This window comes from Aethalodelphis obliquidens, unplaced genomic scaffold (assembly GCF_003676395.1).
Source record: "Aethalodelphis obliquidens isolate GAN/ISIS:26980383/991018 unplaced genomic scaffold, ASM367639v1 scaffold7, whole genome shotgun sequence".
Lineage (NCBI taxonomy): Eukaryota > Metazoa > Chordata > Mammalia > Artiodactyla > Delphinidae > Aethalodelphis > Aethalodelphis obliquidens.
This window is the reverse complement of record NW_020837951.1, coordinates 26,969,188-26,995,078: the sequence shown is the minus strand read 5'-3', so window position 1 is coordinate 26,995,078 and position 25,891 is coordinate 26,969,188. Positions and strand designations below refer to the sequence as shown.

The 25,891-nt window shown below is 37.6% G+C and overlaps 1 protein-coding gene across 1 annotated transcript in view; it reads left to right on the top strand.

Moving 5' to 3' along the window:
- Positions 1–25,891, top strand: part of TMEM38B (transmembrane protein 38B) — a 69,813-nt gene that overhangs the window by 31,481 nt on the left and 12,441 nt on the right. The window contains exons 3-5 of the mRNA XM_027105305.1: positions 6,342–6,526; positions 7,340–7,427; positions 13,100–13,217. Of these exons, the coding sequence (XP_026961106.1) occupies positions 6,342–6,526; positions 7,340–7,427; positions 13,100–13,217 (391 nt within the window). The remainder of the gene's footprint in view (positions 1–6,341; positions 6,527–7,339; positions 7,428–13,099; positions 13,218–25,891) is intronic.

The window sequence follows — 25,891 nt, the reverse complement described above, 5'->3', positions numbered from 1 at the left end:
CTCTTCTTCTTCTGGGAGCCCTATAATTTGAATGTTGGTGCGTTTAATGTTGTCCAGAGGTCTCTGAGACTGTCCTCAATTCTTTTCATTCTTTTTTCTTTATTCTGCTCTGTGGTAGTTATTTCCACTATTTTATCTCATAGGTCACTTATCCGTTCTTCTGCGTCAGTTATTCTGCTATTGATTCCTTCTAGAGAATTTTAAATTTCATTTATTGTGTTGTTCATCCCTGTTTGTTTGCTTTTTAGTTCTTCTAGTTTCTTGTTAAACGTTTCTTGTATTTTTTCCATTCTATTTCCAAGATTTTGGATCATCTTTACTACCGTTACTCTGAATTCTTTTTCAGGTAGACTGCCTATTTCCTCTTCATTTGTTTGGTCTGGTGGATTTTTACTTTGCTCCTTCATCTGCTGAGTATTTCTCTGTCTTCTCATTTTGCTTAACCTACTGTGTTTAGGGTCTCCGTTTAGCAGGCTGCGTGTTTGTAGTTGCTGTTGTTTTTGGTGTCTGCCTCCAGTGGCTAAGGTTGGTTCAGTGGGTTGTGTAGGCTTCCTGGTGGAGGGGGCTGGTACCTGTGTTCTGGTGGTTGTGGCTGGAGTTTGTGTTTCTTGTGTGTAAGACCATGTCCAGTGTTGTGTTTTGGGGTGTCTGTGAACTTATTTTGATTTTAGGCAGCCTCTGTGCTGATGGGTGGGGTTGTGTTCCTGTCTTGCTAGTTGTTTGGCATGGGGCGTCCAGCACTGGAGCTTGCTGGTTGTTGAGTGGAGCCAGGTCTTTGTGTTTAGGTGGAGATCTCTTAGAGAGCTTTTGCTGATTGTTATTACATGGGTCTGGGAGGTCTCTGGTGGTCCAGTGTCCTAAACTTGGCTCTTACACCTAAGAGGCTTAGGCCTCACACATGGCCGGAGCACCAAGACCCTAAAGCAAGCCTCCCACAGACCTTCCCGAGGGTACCTTGTTTACAAGAAAACGGCAGGAGGAAGAGGCATAGCTGGGACTGCGCATTCTCTGTCAAATCACCAAGCTGAATTCCTGTATCCTGTTTAGACTAACTTCTGTTATTTAGCACTCTTCTTTGTCATTTTTTTCTCTATGTTAATTACTTAGATTAAGTTACTTAGACTTAAAAATGTATGAGAAATAAATTGCCTTCTCGTTCTATTTCATGTCTGATATGTTCTAGTCCTTCATTTTTGATATGTTTTCTTTAAGCACTTTTCAAGTTAAAAGTTCCATAGATGTTACAATTTTAGTTAAAGGTGAAATTATAATCTTTATAGGAGGGACATGATGATTTCTTAATGAGTGTTTGTTGAGTGAGTCATTGATGGAATTTTTAAAAGGTGACTTGTGTTATAGAGCAGGAATGGCTACTTAGGGCACCACTGGTCTGATCTGCTTACTTGTAAGTCTACTGAGCACAATAAACAGTTGTTCTTTTGCCCTGTGGCTATTTAACAATTGAAACAAGAACTGTTTTCTGTTTAAAATATTAGCATATTGTAGATATACTTTAGAAATACAGTAAGTCCCCTACATACAAACGAGTTCAGTTCTGAGAGCTCGTTCTTAAATGCAACTTGTTTGTAAGTCCAACAAAGTTAGCCTAGGTACCTAACTAACAATTGGCTATGTAGTACGGTACTGTAATAGGTGTATAATACTTTTCCACAAATAATACATAAAAAACACACAAAAATAAAGAAAACATTTAAAATCTTACAGTACAGTACCTTGAAAAGTACAGTTGTACAGTACAACAGCTGGCATACAGGAGCTGGCATCAAGTGAACAGGGAAGAAGCGTTACTGACTGGAAGAGGGAGAGGAGGTGGGAGATGGCAGAGCTGAAGGATCGTCAGCAACAGGAGGTGGAGGGCAAGCCGCAATTCCACTCAGGCCTGACGTTGATGGCAGAGGTTCTGGTTCCTTGCTTGATTTAATTCTATCTACCCTCTTGAAAAAACGATCCAGTGATGTCTGGGTAGTCGCTCTTTTTTTTTTTCTCATCGTAGATGACAGTGTAGCCCTGGATTGCATTCTGAATGGCTGCTGCAACCTTTGCGTACCGTTCTATATTCGGGTCCTGTGCCTCAAAAACTAACAGTGCCTCCTCAAATAAAGAAAATCCCCTTGCCATTTCCTGTATCATGAATCTCTTCAGTTCTTCGGTTACTTCTTCTTCCTCTTGTCTCTTCGTCTTTTCTCTGGGCCTCCAATTGCATCAGGTCTTCAATACTAAGCTCCTCGTGTTGCACAGCAAGGAGTACATTGAAGTCGTCCTCTTGCAGATCTAGCGCCAGCTACTCGCTGAGGGTCACTAAGTTGCTGAAGACCTCTTTGGACTCCTCATCCACCTTCTCAAATCCACGAAAATCATGAACAAACTGTGGGCAAAGGTTCTTCCAAACCCCAGTCGTGGTGATGGCCATAACCTCATGCCAATCAAAGTTGATATTTTTTATGACCTTGTAGATGTTACAGTCCTTCCAAAATTGCTGCAGGGTTGTTCCTGATCCGTCACTCGCCTTTCTGCCTGATGAAAAGTATGATGTAAATAATATTTCTTGAAAGTTGGTATAACTCCCTGGTCCATAGGTTGGATGAGCAACATAGTATTTGGTGACAGATGCACTACTTTGAGGTTGAGATGAAAGTCATCCATGAATGGGGGGTGGCCCGGAGTAGCAAAAGAATGTTGAATGGGATGTCCTTTGCCAAGCATAATTTCTCTACCTCTGGGATAAGGTGCTAGAAAAACCAGTCCTGGAAAATGGCCTGTGTAACTCAGGCTTGGGGTTATTACTCTTCCACACAACAGGAAGAGAGCCCTTGGCTGTGTGTTTAAGGGTTCTTGGGTTCTCTGAATGATAAACTAAGAGAGGCTTCAGCTGCATATCGCCGGAAGCACTGCCACCAAACAACAGAGTTAGCCTATTCTTTGCTGCTTTATAGCCTGACATCAGCTTTTCCTCCTTACTGATGTAACTTCAGTCTGGCATCCTCTTCCAGTACAGTTCTGTCTCATCCACATTAAAAACCTGCTTGGGTAAATATGCACCTTCATCAATAATTTCTTGAAGTGTTTCAGGAAATTCTCAAGCGGCTACCGTATCTGCAGTTGCTGCCTCGCCACTTAGTTTTACGTTGTGAAGGTTGGCTCTGCCTTAAACTGATGAAACCAGCCATGGCTGGCATTAAAAGGTGTGCCCTCTGATTCTTCGCCACGTTTCTTCTTCAAGTCTTCATAAAGGCTTTTAGCGTTCTCTTGAATCAGCATTAAGCTGAGCAGGACTCAGCGCTGATGCTGATCCTGCATCCGCACACTGAGAAGTTTCTCCATCTCCTCCATCACTTTTCCACGCTTCTTCAATATTTTTGTTGACATCACCGGCATAGCAGACTTCGTGTTAACATGATCTTGTCCTTGTTCTTTAGAATCGTGCCGATGGTTGAACGATTCGTGTTATAAGAACGAGCGACATCTACCATCTTTTCGCCTCACTCCACTCAATTATTTTACTTTTGTTTCCGTCCTTATCGCTTGGCTCTTCTTAGCAGTACCAGCTACATCACTGCTGCTTTTAACGCTTGCTCCCGGATATCCGGGGCTTGAAATAAAGATACTGTACTACTGTACTCTATACAGTACTGTGCAGAAAAGTACACAGAACACAACCACTTGTAGAGGACGTATGTGTGTGATAATGTATGCCAGACACGTGAACTAACTTATGTGATTGGACATGGGAACGCACGTTCACATCTTTGAAAGTTCGCAACTTGAAGGTTCAGATATAGGGAACTTATGTATCTGATTGATGCAATAAAGACTTATTTATTAGAAATAGCAGTAATTACAAATTTTAGACCATATGCCATAATGTCACATAGTTGAATATAAAAAGTCCAAGGTTGGGACTTCCCTGGTGGTCCAGTGGTTAAGACTCCGTGCTTCCACTGCAGGGGGCACAGGTTTTATCCCTAGTTGGAGAACTAAGATCCCGCATGCCCCGTGACACAGCCAAAAAAAAAAAAAAAGAAGTCCAAGATTGCTCTTGTGATAGTGTAGCCTTTTAACTCATGTTGAAGATAGTCTTGGTGTAGAGAATGAAAATGGGGTCGTGTGTATTATTTTTGTTTTGTTGTTTTTTTGTTTGAGTATTTTGAGCATTCATTACTGCTAAAGTGAAACCAAATCTCCCTGTCTTAATCTAATCTAGAGTGGATACCAAAATATTTTTATTTTATTTAAAAATACATTTAAAAATTGCTTAGGTGTAACTTTGTTTTTTTTCCCCTGGCACCTAGCCAACTTCCTGGAAATTTGTTCTGTATTTAAAGAGAGACTTGTATACAGGCTTTCAAAATGTTATATGAACATTAAAGATTTTATATAATACCAGTCATTTTTAAAAAGCTTTTTACTACTTTTAGATAATTTATTCCTTTGTCTCAAACTCTTTAATTATCAGATGATTCTTTGATTTGATATATTTTGTGGTTTGCCTCCTGCTAATTTTTTAACTGTTAATAAATGATTTAACTCAGGCCTACTGTTTTTTGTTAATAAATTTATTTATTTATTTTTGGCTGCATTGGGTCTTCATTGCTGTGCACGGGCTTTCTCTAGTTGTGGCGAGCAGTGGCTACTCTTCGTTGTGGTACGTGGGCTTCTCATTGTGGTGGCTTCTCTTGTTGCGGAGCACAGCCTCTAGGCCTGCGGGCTTCAGTAGTTGCGGCATGTGGGCTCAGTAGTTGTGGCTCATGGGCTCTACAGTGCAGGCTCAGTAGTTGTGGCACACGGACTTAGTTTCTCCATGGCATGTGGGATCCTCCTGGACCAGGGCTCGAACCTGTGTCCCCTGCATTGGCAGGCGGATTCTTAACCACTGTGCCACCAGGGAAGTCCAGGGCTACTTTTTATTATGCTGAGTTTCAGGGGGTAACGAGATGAATGATTCCTGCCATCTAAGGACTGTTACAATTTGAATATTATAGCCTTTATATATTATAAAGAAAAATGTCTAAAGAGCTATGTTGAAGTATAGGAACCAGTTGTTTTAGTTGTACAGAACCATCAGAATTTAGTCTGAACTGAGAATATTAAATAAAACAAAACTCCCAAAGTCAATGTATATGGTAGTATTTAAGTGCACCTTGAAGAACAGGAAGGAATTGGTAAATGGAGTTGAAGAAAGAGAGGGTGCTTCAGGCTGAACAAACCATTTCATCTTACATTGGGTCCCTGAAGCAGTGTTTTGGCAAACAGGATTTCATATTCCACGAATACTTTTAGGAATTCAGACTTTATGAGCCATGAATTACAATAAGGTTAACAACTTCTTTTAGCAGAGATAGAGTACTTCTTTCTTGCAGTGTATTCTGTATCAAGATAAATGTTCTGCTTTAAGCACAAAATTGTCTGCCAGAGAATATTTTAGGAATGGGGGGAAAAGTGCTGTGTTTTCCAATCAACACTACTGTTAAATTGTTGAACAGGTGTTTAGAACAAATGAGCCTTCAAAAAATAATTCACCTGAGGAGGAGTGAATTAGTCTTAAACTAACGTCACAATTTAATTGGTTAAAACTTAAACTTACTCAACTAAATTGAAGAACAAACTTCATATTCTTTTAGCCATATGAAAATAAGTTTTTCCTTAACACGAGTGAATCTGTCTCCTTGAGAGCAATGACCTTTCTCTGTATAGGTTGCAGTTTATGCACAGAGGGGCACAGGTGAAGATGTAAGTGGGATTGAAATGGTGTCCCTTGCTCAGCTACTAAGGTCCCTTTTCTAATTCCTTTTCCAAAGACAAAGGCACCCTACCTAGAGAAGCCCAAAACCAGAAGTGATTATACACTTGCTTAATTTTGTTGGTGGATTCAGCACTTAGCTTCTAGACTAGTGTAGTCACAAATTAGGAACTCAGTGAATACTTTTTGCATTTATAGAGTACTCAGAAGTACAAAATTTATATTCCCCTTTGATTATGACTTTTTGGCAGATTATTTTATGTGCTTCATGTGATTTTAAAAAATTGACTTTGGGACTTCCCTGGTGGTCTAGTGGTTAAGATTCTGTGCTTCCACTGCAGGGGGCACGGGTTTGATCCGTGGTCAGAGAACTAAGATCCCACATGCTGCACGGAGTAGCCAAAAAAAAAAAAAAAAAGATTGACTTTACCCAATCTGTGGTCTTCTTGCAGTCAAATTCCATGTTTATATGGATAATTCCATTTGTTGTGTTTTATCAAATTGTTATTGCTGATATTCTGGCTTTTAATTTTTGTTCTTCTGATTCCACTCATGTATTAAAATATTTAAATTTTAATTTCAGGTATATTGTATTTTTTTGCCCCCGTGACCTTGTTTCCCAGGGATATTCATTCCTGCCTGTTCAACTCTTGGCTGTGGGAATGAAGGAAGTGACCAGAACTTGGAAAATAGTAGGTGGAGTCACCCATGCTAATAGCTATTACAAAAATGGCTGGATAGTCATGATAGCTATTGGATGGGCCCGAGGTAATATTAACAATATGTGTTCATAAATATTCTGTTATTGGTGTACTACAACTACTGAACAATTCTCTAGTTAAATTAATGGGGACCACATACTTTAATAACAGTCTTTTTTGGAAGATGGAAGCCTTGTTTCTGTTGGCTGGTAAAGTTAATTCAAAACTGGCACTATTCACTAGTACTAGTCATCAGCCATTCTTTTGAGCCTGATTGTCTTAAAAATAGAATATTTATTATTGGTTTGATTAGAAGCCATAACCAGAGGGATTTGTAGTTAATGTGTAGCCACCACCATAAATAAAACAAGTTTACATAAGAAATTATGTGGCACGTGTAATTAAAAAACTTTGCTCTGTTTTTTTTTTTCTCGCTTTTTTCATCCTGAATAACCTGAAATAGTAAATGTGATTGATTATGGGTTCATGTTCACTCTGCATTACCTACCTTTATTGTATGTTGGAACTGAATAAATTTCTCAATCTGTTGTTATAGTGTACTGCCCCTAAAACTAAAATTAGGAAAGGAAGTGATAAAGCAGAGAAGTTTATTTTTTCAGATCAGAAACAAACCTCTAGCCACATCTCTGTCTGAGGCCCCAATTTTAACCTTATTTGTAGTACAATAGACAGTTGCCATGAAAGAATTGTAATTGTCTCTGTATCATAAATGTACAAGACAACTTTTTTCTCCCTCCCAAGAATCATATTTTGGAGTTGATTTTGGAATTTTAAGTCAAAAGATAGAATTATGGCTTTATTTCATATATTTTCTCAAGAAAATTGGTTAAGTATTCTTGTTTTATCTTGTTCTTTTTAGGTGCAGGTGGTAGCATTATCACGAATTTTGAGCAGTTGGTAAAAGGCTGTTGGAAACCAGAAGCTGATGAATGGCTGAAGATGTCCTAGTGAGTTGGTGTAGACTGTACTGAGACTTAGCCTTTTATCCTTAGATCTTACCAGTTTATTTAAAAACACATTTTGGGATCTCTAAATGTGGATGAAACAAACAAACAAATAAATAAAAGGATAATGGGAAGAAAACCAGGAAACCTAAGTTTTTCAAGAAGTCTGCTCTCTTAAATGTAGCTTTTAAACTAAATATTGATTCCTTTTTCTGTGGGTTCCTCCTCTTAGAAAATAAAACCAAACAAAAACTCTTGGATTATTGTAGAACTGTGGGAAGAGTGTGTATTTATGGAGCAAGAACTACATAGGAAGAGAATTCTCTGGAATCAATTGCAGGCTCTTGGCATTTTCATTAATTTTCACCCAGATTTCAAATTATTCATAGTTCCTGGTAGTAAAATGTCAAGCTTATGGTAACAGTCAATACATTATCATAAAGCCCTGTTAGTTGCTTTAAAAGTGAGAGGTGAATTTAACTATTGGGTTGGCCAAAAAGTGCCTTCGGTTTTTAAGTAAAAAAAAAGACACTTTTTTCATTTTTACCAAGAACTTTATTGAACAATGTATTCACCCTTTTATTCCACTACCTTCTGCCATTTTTCAGGCAACTTCATAATTACATCTTCCCAAAACTTTTTATGTTTTTGAGCAAAGAACTGTTCCAGGTGCCTTTTACAGTCTTCCAGGGAATTGAATTTTTTTTCCATTAAAAGAATTTTGTAAAGACCGAAGTAAATGGAAATTCAAAGGTGCAATGTCTGGTGAACATGGCAGATGAATCAGAACTTCCCAGCCAAGCTGTAACAGTTTTTGCCTGGTCATCAAAGAAACATGCGGTCTTGCGTTATCCTGATGGAAGATTATGCATTTTCTGTTGATTAATTCTGGACACTTTTCATGTAGTACTGCTTTCATTTGGTCTAATTGGGAGCAGTACTTCTTGGAATTAATCTTTTGGGTTCCCGGAAGGAGCTCATAATAGAGGACTCCCTTCCAATCCCACCACATACACAACATCAGCGTCTTTGGATGAAGACTGGCCTGTGGTGTGGTTGGTGGTAGTTTATTTCACTTGCTCCACGATCTCTTCCGTTCCACATATTGTACAGTATCCACTTTTCATCGCCCATCACAATATGTTTTAAAAATGGAACATTTTCATTACGTTTAGTAGAGAATTGCATGCGGAAATACGGTCAAAAAGATTTTTTTCACTTAACTTATGTGGAACCCAAACACCAAAGCAATTAACGTAACCAAGCTGGTGCAAATGATTTTCAACACTTGATTTGGATATTTTGAGTATGTCGGCTAGCTCCGGCATGGTATAATGTTGATTGTTCTCAGTTAATATTTCGATTTGGTCTTTATCAACTTCAGCTGGCCTGCCCAACCATGGAGCATCATCCAGCGAGAAATCTCCAGCATGAAACTTCACGGTCCACTTTTGACATGTTCAGTCAGTCACAGCACCTTCTCCATACACTGCACAAATCTTTTTTTGTGTTTCAGTTGTGTTTTACCTTTCTTGAAATAATAAAGCATAATATGCCAAAAACGTTGCTTTTTTTCTTCCACCTTCAATGTTAAAATGGCTACACAAAAATTCACTAATTTTGATAAGTCTTTTTTTAACTGCACACTGATGTGACAGCTGTCACATACAATCTAACAAAATTGTTTCGAATAAAGTTAAAGACAATTAAGTGCTGCTAGAGCCATCTGCGGAAGAAACTGAACAAACCTTTTGGCCAACGCAATACATATAAAAATAAGAAAAAGATTAGAGGAAATAACCCATTCTATGCTTGTACGATGCAGACTACCTTTTGCACCTATTTAAGAGAATCTAATCATTAGGTGTTCTCTAAAGACACTGACCCAATCTTAAATAAGTCACAAATATATCCCTGATGCACCTGAAAATGAAATAGAGAAATACAGTTACTATTCCCACAATTCAATAAGGAAAGCCTTAGGATTTAGTGGCCATAATAAGCAAGGTGAGGAAGTCTTCATGTGAAAATAAGCTCGTTAGAATGGATTAAAAATGAAGGTTGAGAAGCAGTATGAATGATGAAGTATATGTTTGAGTAAACCGGTAGATTTCAGGATGTTTACCTTGGAATGTACCCCTTAAAGCTTAAATGATGTAGTTTAGAAATAGAACAAAGGAGCTTTGATTGATAATAAGTTATAAATAAAGCATTGGTGTTATTCAGGGGAAATTTTTCTCATTTTGAGTATATGCTTTGAAACGTCTTCCATGAAACATTTCTTGGGACTGTAAAACTGAAATCAGATTGTGATTCTCCTGTGTTCAGAACCTTGCAGTGACTCCCCAGATGGCCTGTGAGACCCTCCAAGATCTGTGTCTCTCCCGCACCTAATTTGCTCTGACTTCAGCTCTTACTGTTCTCTGCCTTGCTCACTGCACTCTGTCCTTGAGCAAGCCAGGTGTTGTCTGGTTTAAAACTAACTTCTCTCTCTGCCTAGAATCTTCTTCCTCAGGTGGCCAACTCCCTTATCTGCTTTGCTCAAAGGATTTTCTCAGAGCTTACCTTCTCAATGAGGACTACCCTGCTTAAAATTGCAACACTTCCCTCTATTTCTCCCACAGCATTTATCATATTTTATAATTTACTTATTCATTATGTTTATTTTTCTCTCCCTTTGGCTTTCCTCCATGCTTCAAAGAATACAAGAGGTGAAGTATAGGGATTTTGTCTTTTTTGATTGCTCTTATATCCTAAACACCTATCACATAGTAGACAGTAAATATTATGTGAATGAATGAATGATTAACAATTTGTCAAGTGAAATCATTGGGCTCCATTATGATATTTTGTGTATGCATATATATATGTTTTCATATATTTATTACCAAATACTTTTGCATAGTGGAAAAAGCCTGTATGGTCTTAGAGAATACATACATTGTAATAAACAGGATGTTGGTAAAAATATGAATGTTAGAGGTGCTGGCGAGGTCTTAGAGGAATTGAGGAACATGCTACTGGAAACTGGAAGAAAGGTGATTTAGTTGTATGGCTGCAGTTGTGTGGAAAGCATAATCTGTAAGCATTGAACTTGGATATTTAGTTGAGTTTCAGAAGCAAAGTGTTGGCAGTCTGAGCTGGTTTCTTCTTGCTTCTTACAGTGAAGTGTGAGAGGAAAGAGTTGAATTGAGGGAATAACTGCTAAACAAAGAAACCAAGACTTGATGATTTGGGAAATTCTCAGCCTATACAGATTGCAAAAGATGATAAAATTAGGAGAGTCATTCTTAGGAAAAGCTTGCTGTGGAGAGAAAGTTAAGGGTGTGGCTGGACAACATTTGCTAGTGTTAAAAGAGATTAGGCGTGTGATTCATGGATCCATTCAGCTATCATAGCAGAAGCCTGGAATAGAGATGAGATTATCCAGGAAAGATCCGTGAAGGACCATCTTGACTGATGGCGTGGATCCCCTGTGTCATGCATAGGAAACCCAAAAGATTTTTGAAAGTGTTGTATCAGCAGAAACACTGCCAGGTTGGACTGAAAGGGACAGAGACAAGATGAAATAAAAGAAGTCAGACTCCCAAAATTCTACAGGTAGAAACAGGCTGATAAAATTTTTAGCTGTCGTATGTGCTACCATTCAGGGAAAAGGAAGAATGGCTTTAAGGTCGGACCTGCGGGCCTAGAAACCTGAGGCCAGACCCATAGACTGGAGTCACAGGTGCAAAAGCCAGAGCCATGAATGCAGAGATTGGAGCTGTAAACTCAGAGCATGGAGCCTCAGGCCACAGAAGATTATTCCTGGGTCTTGAAACCTAATGGAATTTGCCCTGCTGGATTTTGAAATTGCATAGGACTGTGATCACTTTCTTCCTTCCATTTTCTCTCTTTTGGCATGGGAGTGCTTATAGCTGCTACCTATGCTTATTCCACCATTGTATTTTGGAAGCAGATAGCTTATTTACTAGGTTCACAGGAAACTAATAAGTATAAGAATTTTCTGAATGCATTCTGATCTTTGTAATCAATCTCATTGACCTTTTCCTAAATCCCAGCCCTGCTCCAATCCCCTGCTTCAATTTATTGTTTACAGAATCCTTGCTCCTCAGATTCATTGCTTCTGAATTTATGCTCTAAGAGAACACAATCCAGAGTAGAATATGTGTGTGCTAAGATGCCCATGAAGAGGCACTATGGTTCAGAAACCAAACTATTAGAAACAGAGTAGCAAAAGGACATTAAGACAATGTCTTAATGGAATTAACTGTTTATTTTTTATCTCATCCTTTTAAAAGTCAGTTTGGTGTACATTTTATGATACAGTTGTACATGTACATAATTTATAAATTAATTGACATATATTAAGGAGTGTCTTAAAACACTTTTACCACTAGAGATGCACACTCAAAAAGTTTGTGGACCGCTGTTCTAAAACAGGAATGCTGCCCAGTTATTGGTAGGCAAGATCCAAACCCCTGTTACCCAAACCTAACCGTTTTGAACTCAATCCTTAGCTTGTACTGATTAAACAAACTACTTATTTTTCATAAAGTGGTTTATAGGGGCTTTTAAATTTGTCATATTTTATACTGTGGCATTCTAAGAGTTTATTATTTATCTTTTTCTAGTTTTAAGCATAAAGATCTAGAAAATGATCTGTTACTGAGATATACTTTATGTGGCAAATATATGACATGAAAGTAGTGCTTGTTATATGCTAATAGATAAACATATTATAGACTTTAAATTTTAATGTATTGGGTAATGTATTGGCTCACGCTAATATTTTGTGCTGGAGTTAGCTAAGTCATGTGCTGGAGCTGGCTCATACTGTTTTATGAGAGCCATTCCACACAGCAGCCTGAAGTGGGCTGTGGGAGTACAGTTGGGCTTCTGTATCCATGGTTTCTGCATCAGTGGATTAACCAACTGTGGATCAAAACTATTAGAAAAAAAATTCCAGAAAGTTCCAGAAAGCAAACCTTGAATTTGCCATGTACTGATAACTGTTTACATAGTACTTATACTGTAATTACAACTGTTTACATAGCATTTACATTATATTAGGTATTGTAAATAATCTAGAGATGGTTTAAAGTATGTGGGAGGATGTGCATAGGTTATATGCAAATACTACATCATCTTATATCACGGACCTGGGCATCAGTGGATTTTGGTAAATGTGGGGGCTCCTGGAACAAATTCCCTGCGAATACCACGGGGCGACTGTGTGTACACTGTGGAAATGAGGCAATGCTGCAAATCAGGGCTTTCTTTTCCATCCCCCATCCCACCCAAGGAACTTGGTTAGCACTGTAAAGTTTTTCAGGGCTAACGTACTTTTCCCAAATCATGCTGTGGAACGTGGGACTTTCAAATCCTTTGTGAAAAAGTGTTATGTGGTCAATTCGGAAATATTACATATAGAAATGTACTCTCTTTATCAGAAAGTCACAGTATGTATGAACATTCTAAACTTTGATACTTTATGCTGTGAAGAAAGGTATTTAACTTTATGTAACTCAGCATTTCCAAAACTTTATATTTACAGAACTCATTTTTGTGTTATATCTATTAATAACTCATTAATATTTTGAGAATACTGTTTGAGAAATATAAAGATAAATAATATTTATTACTTATTGAGTTAAAATGTGTTTTATTTTCAGCCCTGCCAAGGTAACCCTGCTGGGGTCAGTTATCTTCACATTCCAGCAAACCAATCATCTGGCAATATCAAGGCATAATCTTATGTTCCTCTATACTATGTTTCTTGTGGCCACAAAGGTAAGAGTTCAAAGTAGCAATAAAGCAGTATTACAAATTCTGTGTAACCAAAATTCTGCATAAGGCAAGTAACGGAAAAATTTATTTTTTATTATAGTCTAAAAATATCAATTTTGGGGAGTTATTCAGCACATCCATGACTTACTGAAACATAGCTCTTCTATGATTCCTCATTTGATTTATGCTGAGGCTATCAGGAAGGATCTGCAGATAACCTTGTAGTATTTACATTGGAGGCCAGAGAGGAGTGGAAATAGCCAAGGCTGATCAGAGACTGCAAAGTGTTGTGTCGTTTGTAAAATGAGGTTCTCGGAGTAGATGTTCTCTGAGGTTCCTTTAAACTTTAAAACTTTTATATGTTTATATTAGGACATATTTGTGGTCAGTCTCTTTAATTACTGTTGTCTGGTTGGATGCTTTATCCCTTCTTGAAGTTAGGAAATAGTATAAGATGGTATAAGACCATAGGTTTCAGAGACAGGCAGTCTTAAATTCAAATCCTAGCTTCGCTATCTAATCCCTGAATAGGCAAGTTACTTAATGTCTCTGAATCCTGATTTCCTCGTCTTCATTGTACCGATTGTTGATATGGTTCGAGATGACATATACCATTCTATGACTGTGTCCGACACATCTTATTTATTTATTTATTTATTTATATTTATTTATTTTTGGCTGTGTTGGGTCTTCGTTGCAGCACGTGGGCTTTCTGTAGTTGCGGTGAGCGGGGGCTGCACTTCGTTGTGGTGCACGGGCTTCTCATTGGGGTGGCTTCTCTTGTGGAGCGTGGGCTTCAGTAGTGTGGCTCGCGGGCTGTAGAGCACAGGCTCAGTAGTTGTGGTGCAGAGGCTTAGTTGCTCTGCGGCATGTGGGATCTTCCTGGACCAGGGCTCCCTTGCACTGGCAGGTGGATTCTTAACCACTGCACCACCAGGGAAGCCCTCTGACACATCTTAAGAATTTTATTTCAGCTGTATGATGAGACTAATTCTGATTGATTATTCTTCTTCTTAAAATTTTTATATATTCACTATTCACGAGTAGACAATTGATTTTAAAATATTATTATTTAAGCCTAGAGAAATTTTATAGATATCTGTATCTCAGCCTAGATGTTTCTGACTAAAAACTTACCTATGAGATGCTTAGAAGGAAAACAGTATGTATTATATAAATTTATATCTTTGAAAGAACCAAATCACTGTAGGGATCATTTATTTTTATTCCAGTAGTCTCTGCAGTGGAGGTGATCTGTGGTTGTTGTACTTCAGATATCTGAGGCAAAATCTCTTCATATGTGCGTTCTTCTAACAGTCATCAGATTTTTTGTTTTGTTTTGTTTTGTTTTGTTTCGTTTTTTTGCGGTACGCGGGCCTCTCACTGTTGTGGCCTCTCCCGTTGCGGAGCACTGGCTCCGGACACGCAGGCTCAGCGGCCATGGCTCACGGGCCCAGCTGCTCTGCGGCGTGTGGGATCTTCCTAGACCGGGACACGAACCCATGTCCCCTGCATCAGCAGACAGACTCTCAACCACTGCGCCACCAGGGAAGCCCAGTCATCAAATTTTGAGCTGCATTTTTTTGTAACATTTTTACTGAGATATAGTTTACATACCATACAATCCATCCATTGAAAGTATACAATTCAGTGGTCTTTAGTATATTCACAGAGATGTGCAGCTGTTACCACAATTGATACTAGAACATTTTCATCACCCCAAAATAAACCTCATACCTGTTAGCAGTCACTTCACATTTTCCCTCAATCCCCTCAACTGTAGACGACCACTGATCTACTTTCTGTCTATAAATTTGCCTATTCTGACATTTCATGTAAGTGGAATCATGCAATATGTGGCTTGTGACTGGTTTCTTTCACTTGCATGATGTTTTTGATGTTCATCCATGTTGTAGTATGTATCAGTACGTTATTCCTTTTAATTGCCAAATAATATTCCATTGTGTGGGTATACCACATTTTATTTCTCTATCAGTTGATGGATTTTGGGCTGTTTTACCTTTTGGGTAATATGAATAATGGGCTATGAACATTCATGTACACGTTTTTGTGTGGACATATATTACATTCCTCTTGGGTGTATCATATAGGAATTGAATTATTAGATCATATAGTAATTCAACGTTTAATCTTTTGAGGAACTAACGGACTGTTTTCTAAAGTGGCTTCATCATTTTATGTTCCCACCAGCAATGTATGTGAGAGTTGTAATTTCACCACATCCTTAACCAATGCATATCTTTTTTATAGCCATCCTAGTGGGTGTGAAGAAGCAATTCATTGTGATTTTGATTTATATTTCCCTGATGACTAATGATGTTGAGCATTTTTTATGTGCTTGTTGGCCATTTGTATATTTTCTTTGGAAAAATATCTATTCAGATCATTTGCCCTTTTTTAATCATGGCATTTGTCTTTTTAATGTTGAGTTGTAAGATTTCTTTATGTATTCTGGATACTGGAGCCTTATTAGATTTCTGGTTTGTAAATGTTTTCTCCTATTCTGTGAGTTGTCTTTTCACTTTCTTCATAGTGTCCTTGGAAGCACAAAATTTTTAAATTTTGATAAAGTCCAATTTGCATATTTTCTCTTTTGTTGTGTATGCTTCTGGTGTCATATCTAAGAACCCATTGCCAAATCTAAGGTCAGAAAGATTTACCTCTGTGTTTTTTTCTAAGAGATTTATAGTTTTAGCTCTTATATTTAGTTCTGTGACCTGTTTTGAGTTAATTTTTGTGTATGGGATATCTAGTTGTTTAAGCACCATTTATTGAAAAGACTGTTCTTTCCCTCATTGAATTGTCTTGGCACCCTTGTAGAAAATCAGTTGACTGTAAATGTAAGAGTTTATTTCTGGACTCTCACTTTTATCCCCTTCATCTCTATGCCTATTTTTATATTTGTACCATGCTATCTTAATTATTTCAGCTTTGCAGTAAGTTTTGAAATTGGGAACTGTGAGTCTTCCAGGTTTGTTCTTCTTTCTCAGGATTGTTTTGACCACTCTAGATCACTTGAATTTCCATATGAATTTTAGAATTAACTTGACAATTTCTGCAAAGAAGGCCAGCTTATGTCTTCATAGGGATTACATTGAATCTGCAAATCAGTTTGGGGAGTACTGTCATCTTAACAATGTTAAGTCTTATAATCCATCAACATAGATTTTAAAAATTTATTTAGGTCTTCTTTAATTTTTTTCAATGATGTTTTCAGTATATAAGCCTTACACTTCAGTTGTTAACTTTATTCCTAAGTATTTTGTTCTTTTTGATGCTATAGTAAATGAGATTGTTTTTTAAATGTTTTATTTTCAGATTGTACCTTGAAAATGTGTAGAAATAAAATTGATTTTTTATATGATCTTGTATATTGTAACCTAGCTGAATTTATTTATTAGCTCTAATAGTTTTTTTTTTAATGGATTCCTTAGGGTTTTCTACAAGATCATGTCATTTGCATAGAAATAATTTTCCTTCTTCCTTTTCAATCTCCATGTCTTCTTATCTCATTTTCTTGCCCAGTTGCCCTGTCTAGAGCTTCCAGCACAATGTTGAATAGAAATAGAGGGAATGAACATCCTTATCTTCTTTTTGATCCTAGGGAGAAAGCATTCAGTCTTTTACTAACAAGTATGATATTAGCTGAGGGTGTTTTATAGGTGCCCTTTATCAGATTAAGTTAGTTCCCTTCTCCTCGTTTGTTGAGTTTTTTTATCATGAAGTAGTGTTGGGAGCTATATAAATTTTGAGAGTTTCTAACTTTAAAGAAAATGAATGTGTGTTGTGGGTTTAGTTAGATTAACTGGTACTGGTATCTGTTAAATTTTTTGAATTGCAAGGATCAGTTTTTGTTGAAGGCCTAATTTGTAGCATAAAAATGATAGCTTTTCTTACAATTACTGCCAGACATATAGTTGTTTATTATAGCACCTAAATTTAAATACCATATCACAAAGTGATAATAAAAAGATATTTTAAAGTAGAATAACATACAGTATTGAACTTTTCTCATAGTATTCCTCAAATCTTCCTAATTAGAATATTATTCCCCTAACATTTTAGAATAATATTCTAATAATATTCTAATAATTTAGAATAATATTCCCCAACATTTTACTAAATATCCACCAACTTCTAAGCAGAATATTCATTTTTAGCTCATCCTTTTGCCCAGATTCCCTTTAGATTTATACTGATTTTTAAATAGCTTGTGATTTGTTTGAGTAGCTACTATAGTTTTTCATTTCTTAGGTATAAAATAATGAATTGACAGAATATACAGAGAAAAAATCGGCACTAATTATTTTTCTTTACCTTGCTTTTCTTGTATTATTTATATAGTTAGGAAATTTGCATTGTGTGTTTGTTTTGGATAATAATCCAGTGTTTTGACATATACAAAGGATGCTAATAAATATGATTCCTCTTTTCAAAGAGAATATCTCCCACAAGTAAGACAAGGGCACAGGTATCCATAATACAAGTATAAAAAGAGTAACAGAAAGTAAGTGCCACCAGTATTGCTCGACCTCTAGAATCTCTGTTGTCATCTCACCCACTAGAAGCTGCTCTGTGGTAAAACTCGGGTATTCTCACCCTTGAAATGTGCAGCCTAGCTATGGACTTGTGGCACCATCCCATGTAGTCATGAAGTCTCCTCCCTGCCCCACGCCTGCCTATCTTCCTCTTGACACCCTGCCTGAGGATTCCAGTTAGTTTAGCTGCACCTAATGTCAGTCTCTCCCATTGGAGATGATTTGAGAAAAGTTTCAGAAGCATGGAATATCTTTTGGCTCCTCAGTGTAAGAAGTTATTGTGAAATAGATAAAGCAAAGGGAGACTTGAGTGGTCAAGAATGATTAAAACCGAAAAGAGGCTGTTGGATTTTGCAATTGAGGTATTTGGTGACCTTGGTAAAAGTAGTTTCAAATGGACTGTTAGAGAATAGAAAAAAGTTTTTGATAGACAGAGGTGAATAAGAGGAAGTAAAGACGAGGAGTATAAACTACTTTAAAGGGATTTAGAGTCTAAACAAAAACAACTTGGGAGGGGAGTTTGGTAGTATCCGATAAAGTTGAAGATTTATGTATCTTGGACTTCCCTGGTGGCTCAGTGGTTAAGAATCCACCTGCCAGTGCAGGGGACACGGGTTCAAGCCCTGGTCCAGGAAGATTCCACATGCCGTGGAGCAACTAAGCCCGTGCGCCACAACTACTGAGCCTGCGCTCTAGAGCCGGCGTGCCACAACTACTGAAGCCCACACGCCTAGAGCCCGTGCTCCACAAGAAGAGAAGCCACCACAGTGAAAAGCCCGCGCACCGCAACGAAAGTGTAGCCCCTGCTCTCCGTAACTAGAGAAAGCTTGTGCACAGCAACGAAGACCCAACTCAGCCAAAAATAAATAAATAAAATAAATTTATATTAAAAAAAAAGATTTATGTATCTTGTGAACTAGTAATTCCATTTCTAGGTATAACCTACATCAGTCTCCCAAGGTGTAATACAGAACCCAGCTTCATCAGGATCTCTTAAAAAATGTTTTAGCATTTAAGTAGTGTTTAATATTCATTTACTAAAAACTTAGGAATGAGCTCCTTTAAAATTAACAAAAAAATCAACTTTACTGAAGTATAATTTGCACATAATAAAATATAGCCTTTCTAGAGTTTCAGTAAATTTGTGTACCTATGTAACCACCACTACAACCAAGATATGGAATATTTCCATTACTTGAAAAAGTCCCTTGTGCTCTAATCAAGTACATCCCAACCACCACCCATGGCCCCAGGGTGGAACACCCATTTCCATGTAAGTGGGATCATATAGTATATATTTTTTCTGTCTGGCTTCTTTTGCTCAGCATGTTTTTGAGATTTATCCATGTTGTCGCATATTCCTTTTTATTGCTAAGTAGCATTATATACCACAATTTGTTTATGTAATTACCTGTTGATGGATTTTGGATTATTACCAGCTTTTGATTATTTGAATATGGTTATTATGCATAAAGCTGCTATAAACATGTTTACTTTGTGTGCACATATATTTTCATTTCTCTTGGATATATAGGAGTGGAATTGTTGGGTCACGTGGAAAGCTTATGTTACGTGATATAAGCTTAATATACAGAAATCTATTGCTTTTCTATACACTAATAATGAACTATCAGGAAGAGAAAGTAAGAAATCAATCCCATTTAAAATCTCATCAAAAAGAATAAAATACCTAAGAATAACTTAACCAAGCAGGTGAAAGACTCATATAACAACGATGAAGAAATTTGAAAATGATACAAAGAAGTGGGTCTGTTTCTGTTTTGTATATAAGTTCATTTGTATCATTTTTTTTTAGATTCCACATATAAGCGATGTCACCTGATATTTGTCTTTCTCTTGTTTCACTTAATATATTAATCTCTAGGTCCATCCATGTTGCTGCAAATAGCACTATTTCATTCTTTTTTATGGCTGAATAATATTGCATTGTGTGTGTGTGTGTGTGTGTGTGTGTGTATGCACACACACATACAACATCTTCTTTATAGATTCATCTGTTGACGGACATTTAGGTTGCTTCCATGTCTTGGCTATTGTAAATAGTGCTGCAGTGAACATTGGGGTGCATGTATCTTTTCAAATTATGGTTTCTCTGGATGTATGCCTTGGAGTGGGATTGCAGGATCATATGGTAGCTCTATTTTTAGTTTTGTTTTTTTTAAACATCTTTATTAGAGTATAATTGCTTTACAATGGTGTGCCAGTTTCTGCTTTATAACAAAGTGAATCAGTTATACATATACATATGTCCCCATATCTCTTCCCTCTTGCATCTCCCTCCCTCCCACCCTCCCTGTCCCACCCCTCTAGGTGGTCACAAAGCACCGAGCTGATCTCCCTGTGCTATGTGGCTGCTTCCCACTAGCTATCTGTTTTACGTTTGGTAGTGTATATATGTCCATGCCACTCTGTCACTTTGTCCCAGCTTACCCTTCCCCCGCTCCCTGTATCCTTAAGTCCATTCTCTAGTAGGTCTGCATCTTTATTACCGTCTTGCCCCTAGGTTCTTCTGACCATTTTCTATTTTCTTTTTTTTTTTTTAGATTCCATATATATGTGTTAGGATACGGTATTTGTTTTTCTCTTTCTGACTTACTTCACTCTGTATGGCAGTCTCTAGGTCCATCCACCTCACTACAGATAACTCAGTTTCGTTCCTTTTTACGGCTGACTTATATTCCACTGTATATATGTGCCACATCTTCTTTATCCATTCGTCTGTTGATGGACACTTAGTTTGCTTCCATGTCCTAGCTCTTGTAAATAGAGCTGCAATGAACATTTTGGTATATGACTCTTTTTGAATTATGGTTTTCTCAGGGTATATGCCCAGTAGTGGGATTGCTGGGTCGTATGGTAGTTCTATTTTTAGTTTTTTAAGGAACCTCCATAGTGGCTGTATCAATTTACATTCCCACCAACAGTGCAAGAGGGTTCCCTTTTCTGCACACCCTCTCCAGCATTTATTGTTTGTAGATTTTTTGATGATGGCCATTCTGACCAGTGTGGGATGATATCTCATTGTAGTTTAGATTAGCCTATCTCTAATGATTAATGATGTTGAGCATTCTTTCATGTGTTTGTTGGCAATCTGTATATCTTCTTTGGAGAAATGTCTATTTGGGTCTTCTGCCCATTTTTGCATTGGGTTGTTTGTTTTTTTCATATTGAGCTGCATGATTTGCTTGTATGTTTTGGACATTAATCCTTTGTCAGTTGCTTCATTTGCAAATATTTTCTCCCATTCTGAGGGTTGTCTTTTCATCTTGTTTATGGTTTCCTTTGCTGTGCACAAGTTAAGTTTCATTAGGTCCCATTTATTTATTTTTGTTTTTATTTCCATTTCTCTAGGAAGCGGGTCAAAAAGGATCTTGCTGTGATTTATGTCATAGAGTGTTCTGCCTATGTTTTCCTCTCAGAGTTTGATGGTGTCTGGACTTACGTTTAGGTCTTGAATCCATTTTGAGTGTTTTTTTGTGTATGGTGTTAGGGAGTGTTCTAATTTCATTCTTTTACATGTAGCTGTCCAGTTTTCCCAGCACCACTTATTGAAGAGGCTGTCTTTTCACCACAGTATATTCTTGCCTCCTTTATCAAAGATAAGGTGACCATATGTGCGTGGGTTTAGCTCTGGGCTTTCTATCCTATTCCATTGATCTATGTATCTGTTTTTGTGTCAGTACCATACTGTCTTGATTACTGTAGCTTTGTAGTATAGTCTGAGGTCAGGGAGCCTGATTCCTCCAGCTCTGTTTTTCTTTCTCAAGATTGCTTTGGCTATTCAGGGTCTTTTGTGTTTCCATGCAAATTGTGAAATTTTTTCTCTAGTTCTGTGAAAAATGCCAGTGGTAGTTTGACAGGGATTGCATTGAATCTGTAGATTGCTTTGGGTAGTACAGTCATTTTTACAATGTTGATTCTTCCAATCCAAGAACATGGTATATCTCTCCATCTCTTGGTATCATCTTTAATTTCTTTCATCAGTGTCTTATAATTTTCTACATACAGGTCTTTTGTCTCCTTAGGTAGGTTTATGCCTAGATATTTTATTCTTTTTGTTGCAGTGGTAAATGGGAGTGTTTTCTTAATTTCACTTTCAGATTTTTCATCATTTGTGTATAGGAAAGCAAGAGATTTTTGTGTGTTAATTTTGTATCCTGCTACTTTACCAAATTCATTGATTAGCTTTAGTAGTTTTCTGGTAGCATCTTTAGGATTCTCTTTGTACAGTATCATGTTATCTGCAAACAGTGACAGCTTTACTTCTTCTTTTCCGATTTGGATTCCTTTTATTTCTTTTTCTTCTCTGACTGCTGTGGCTAAAACTTCCAAAACTATGTTGAATAATAGTGGTGAGAGTGGGCAACGTTGTCTTGTTCCTGATCTTAGTGGAAATGGTTGCAGTTTTTCACCATGGAGGATGATGTTGGCTCTGGGTTTGTCATATATGGCCTTTATTATGTTGAGGAAAGTTCCCTCTATGCCTACTTTCTGGAGGGGTTTTATCATAAATGGGTGTTGAATTTTGTCAAAAGCTTTCTCTGCATCTGTTGAGATGATCATATGGTTTTCCTCCTCAATTTGTTAATATGGTGTATCACATTGATTGATTTGCATATATTGAAGAATCTTGGCATTCCTGGGATAAACCCCACTTGATCATGGTGTATGATCCTTTTAATGTGCTGTTGGATTCTGATTGCTAGTTTTTTGTTGAGGATTTTTGCATCTATGTTCATCAGTGATATTGGCCTGTAGTTTTCTTTCTTTCTGACATCTTTGTCTGGTTTTGGTATCAGGGTGATGGTGGCCTCGTAGAATGAGTTTGGGAGTGTTCCTCGCTCTGCTATATTTTGGAAGAGTTTGAGCAGGTTAGCTGTTAGCTCTTCTCTAAATGTTTGGTAGAATTTGCCTGTGAAGCCATCTGGTCCTGGGCTTTTGTTTGTTGGAAGATTTTTAATCACAGTTTCAATTTCAATGTTTGTGATTGGTCTGTTCATATTTTCTATTTCTTCCTGGTTCAGTCTTGGAAGGTTGTGCTTTTCCAAGAGTTTGTCCATTTCTTCCAGGTTATCCATTTTATTGGCATAGAGTTGCTTGTAGTAATCTCTCGTGATGCTTTGTATTTCTGCAGTGTCAATTGTTACATCTCCTTTTTCATTTCTAATTCTATTGATTTGAGTCTTTTCCCTTTTTTTCTTGATGAGTCTGGCTAATGGTTTATCAATTTTGTCTATCTTCTCAAAGAACCAGCTTTTAGTTTTATTGATCTTTGCTATTGTGTCCTTCATTTCTTTTTCATTTATTTCTGATCTGTATGATTTCTTTCCTTCTGCTAACTTTGGGTTTTCTTTGTTCTTCCTTCTCTAATTGCATTAGGTGTAAGATTAGGTTGTTTATTTGAGATGTTTCTTGTTTCTTAAGGTGGGCTTTTATAGCTATAAAGTTCCCTCTTAGAACTGCTTTTGCTGCATCCCATAGGTTTTGGGTCGTTGCATTTTCATTGTCGTTTGTTTCTAGGTATTTTCTGATTTCCTCTTTGATTTCTTCAGTGATCTCTTGGTTATTAAGAAGTGTGTTGTTTAGCCTCCATGTGTTTGTATTCCTTACAGATTTTTTCCTGTAATTGATATCTAGTCTCATAGCGTCGTGGTTGGAAAAGATACTTGATAAACTTTCAATTTTCTTAAATTTACCAAGGCTTGATTTGTGACCCAAGATATGCTCTATCCTGGAGAATGTTCCATGAGCACTTGAGAAGAATGTGTATTCTGTTGTTTTTGGATGGAATGTCCTATAAATATCAATTAAGTCCATCTTGTTTAATGTATCATTTAAAGCTTGTGTTTCCTTATTTATTTTCATTTTGGATGATCTGTGCATTGGTGAAAGTGGGGTGTTAAAGTCCCCTACTATGATTGTGTTACTGTCGATTTCCCCTTTTATGGCTGTTAGTATTTGCCTTATGTATTGAGGTGCTCCTATGTTGTGTGCATAAATATTTACAATTGTTATATCTTCTTGGACTGATCCCTTGATCATTATGTAGTGTCCTTCTTTGTCTCTTGTAATAGTCTTTGTTTTAAAGTCTATTTTGTCTGATATGAGAATTGCTATTCCAGCTTTCTTTTGATTTCCATTTGCATGGAATAGCTTTTTCCATCCCCTCACTTTCAGTCTGTATGTGTCCCTAGGTCTGAAGTGGGTCCCTTGTAGACAGCATATATATGGGTCTTGTTTCTGTATCCATTCAGCTAGTTTGTGTCTTTTGGTTGGAGCATTTAATCCATTTACATTTAAGATAATTATCAATATGTATGTTCCTATTCCCATTTTTGTAATTGTTTTGGGTTTGTTATTGTAGGTCTTTTCCTTCTCTTGTGTTTCCTGCCTAGAGAAGTTCTTTTAGCATTTGTTGTAAAGCTGGTTTGGTGGTGCTGAATTCTCTTAACTTTTGCTTGTCTGTAAAGCTTTCAATTTTTCCGTCAAATCTGAATGAGATCCTTGCTGGGCAGAGTAATCTTGGTTGTAGGTTTTTCTCCTTCATCACTTTAAATATGTCCTGCCACTCCCTTCTGGCTTGGAGAGTTTCTGCTGAAAGATCAGCTGTAAGCCTTATGGGGATTCCCTTATGTGTTACTTGTTGTTTTTCCCTTGCTGCTTTTAATATTTGTTCTTTGTATTTAATTTTCGATAGTTTGATTGATATGTTTCTTGGCGTGTTTTTCCTTGGATTTATCCTGTATGGGACTCTCTGTGCTTCCTGGACTTGATTAACTATTTCCTTTCCCATATTAGGGAAGTTATCAACTATAATCTCTTGAGATATTTTCTCAGTCCCTTTCTTTTTCTCTTCTTCTTCTGGGACCCCTATAATTCGAATGTTGGTGTGTTTATTGTTGTCCCAGAGGTCTCTGAGACTGTCCTTAGTTCTTTTCATTCTTTTTTCTTTATTTTGCTCTGCAGTAGTTGTTTCCAGTATTTCATCTTCTAGGTCTCTTATCCGTTCTTCTGCCTCAGTTATTCTGCTATTGATCCCTTCTAGAGAATTTTTAATTTCATTTATTGTGTTGTTCATCTCTGTTTGTTTGCTGTTTAGTTCTTTTAGATCCTTGTTAAACGTTTCTTGTATTTTCTCCATTCCATTTCCAAGATTTTGGATCATCTTTACTATCATTATTCTGAATTCTTTTTCAGGTAGACTGCCTATTTCCTCTTCATTTGTTAGGTCTGGTGGGTTTTTATCTTGCTCCTTCATCTGCTCTGTGTTTCTCTGTCTTCTCAGTTTGCTTAACTTACTGTGTTTGGGGTCTCCTTTTCGCAGGCTGCTGGTTCATAGTTTCCGTTGTTTTTGGTGTCTGTCCCCAGTGGCTAAGGTTGGTTCAGTGGGTTGTGTAGGCTTCCTGGTGGAGGGGACTAGTGCCTGTGTTCTGGTGGATGAGGCTGCATCTTGTCTTTCTGGTGGGCAGGTCCACGTCTGGTGTTGTGTTTTAGGGCGTCTGTGACCTTATTATGATTTTACGCAGCCTCTGTGCTAATGGATGGGGTTGTGTTCCTGTCTTGCTAGTTGTTTGGCATGGGGTGTCCAGCACTGTAGCTTGCTGGTCGTTGAGTGGAGCTGGGTCTTGGCGTTGAGATGGAGATCTCTGGGAAATTTTCGCTGTTTGATATTACGTGCAGCTGGGAGGTCTCTTGTGGACCAGTGTCCTGAAGTTGGCTCTCCCACCTCAGTGGCACAGCCCTGATGCCTGGCTGGAGCACCAAGAGCCTGTCCTCCACACGGCTCAGAATAAAAGGGAGAAAAGAAAGAAAGAAGTTAAAATAAAATGAAATAAAGTTATTACAATAAAAAATAATTATGAAGAATAGAAATTTTTTGGACCTCCCTGGTGGCGCAGTGGTTGAGAGTCCGCCTGCCAATGTAGGGGACACGGGTTAGTGCCCCGGTCCAGGAAGATTCCACATGCCGCAAGTGGCTGGGCCCCTGAGCCGTGGCCGCTGAGCCTGCGTGTCTGGAGCCTGTGCTCTGCAACGGGAGAGCCCACAACAGTGAGAGGCCCGCGTACCGCCAAAAAAAAAAAAAAAAAAAAAAAAAAT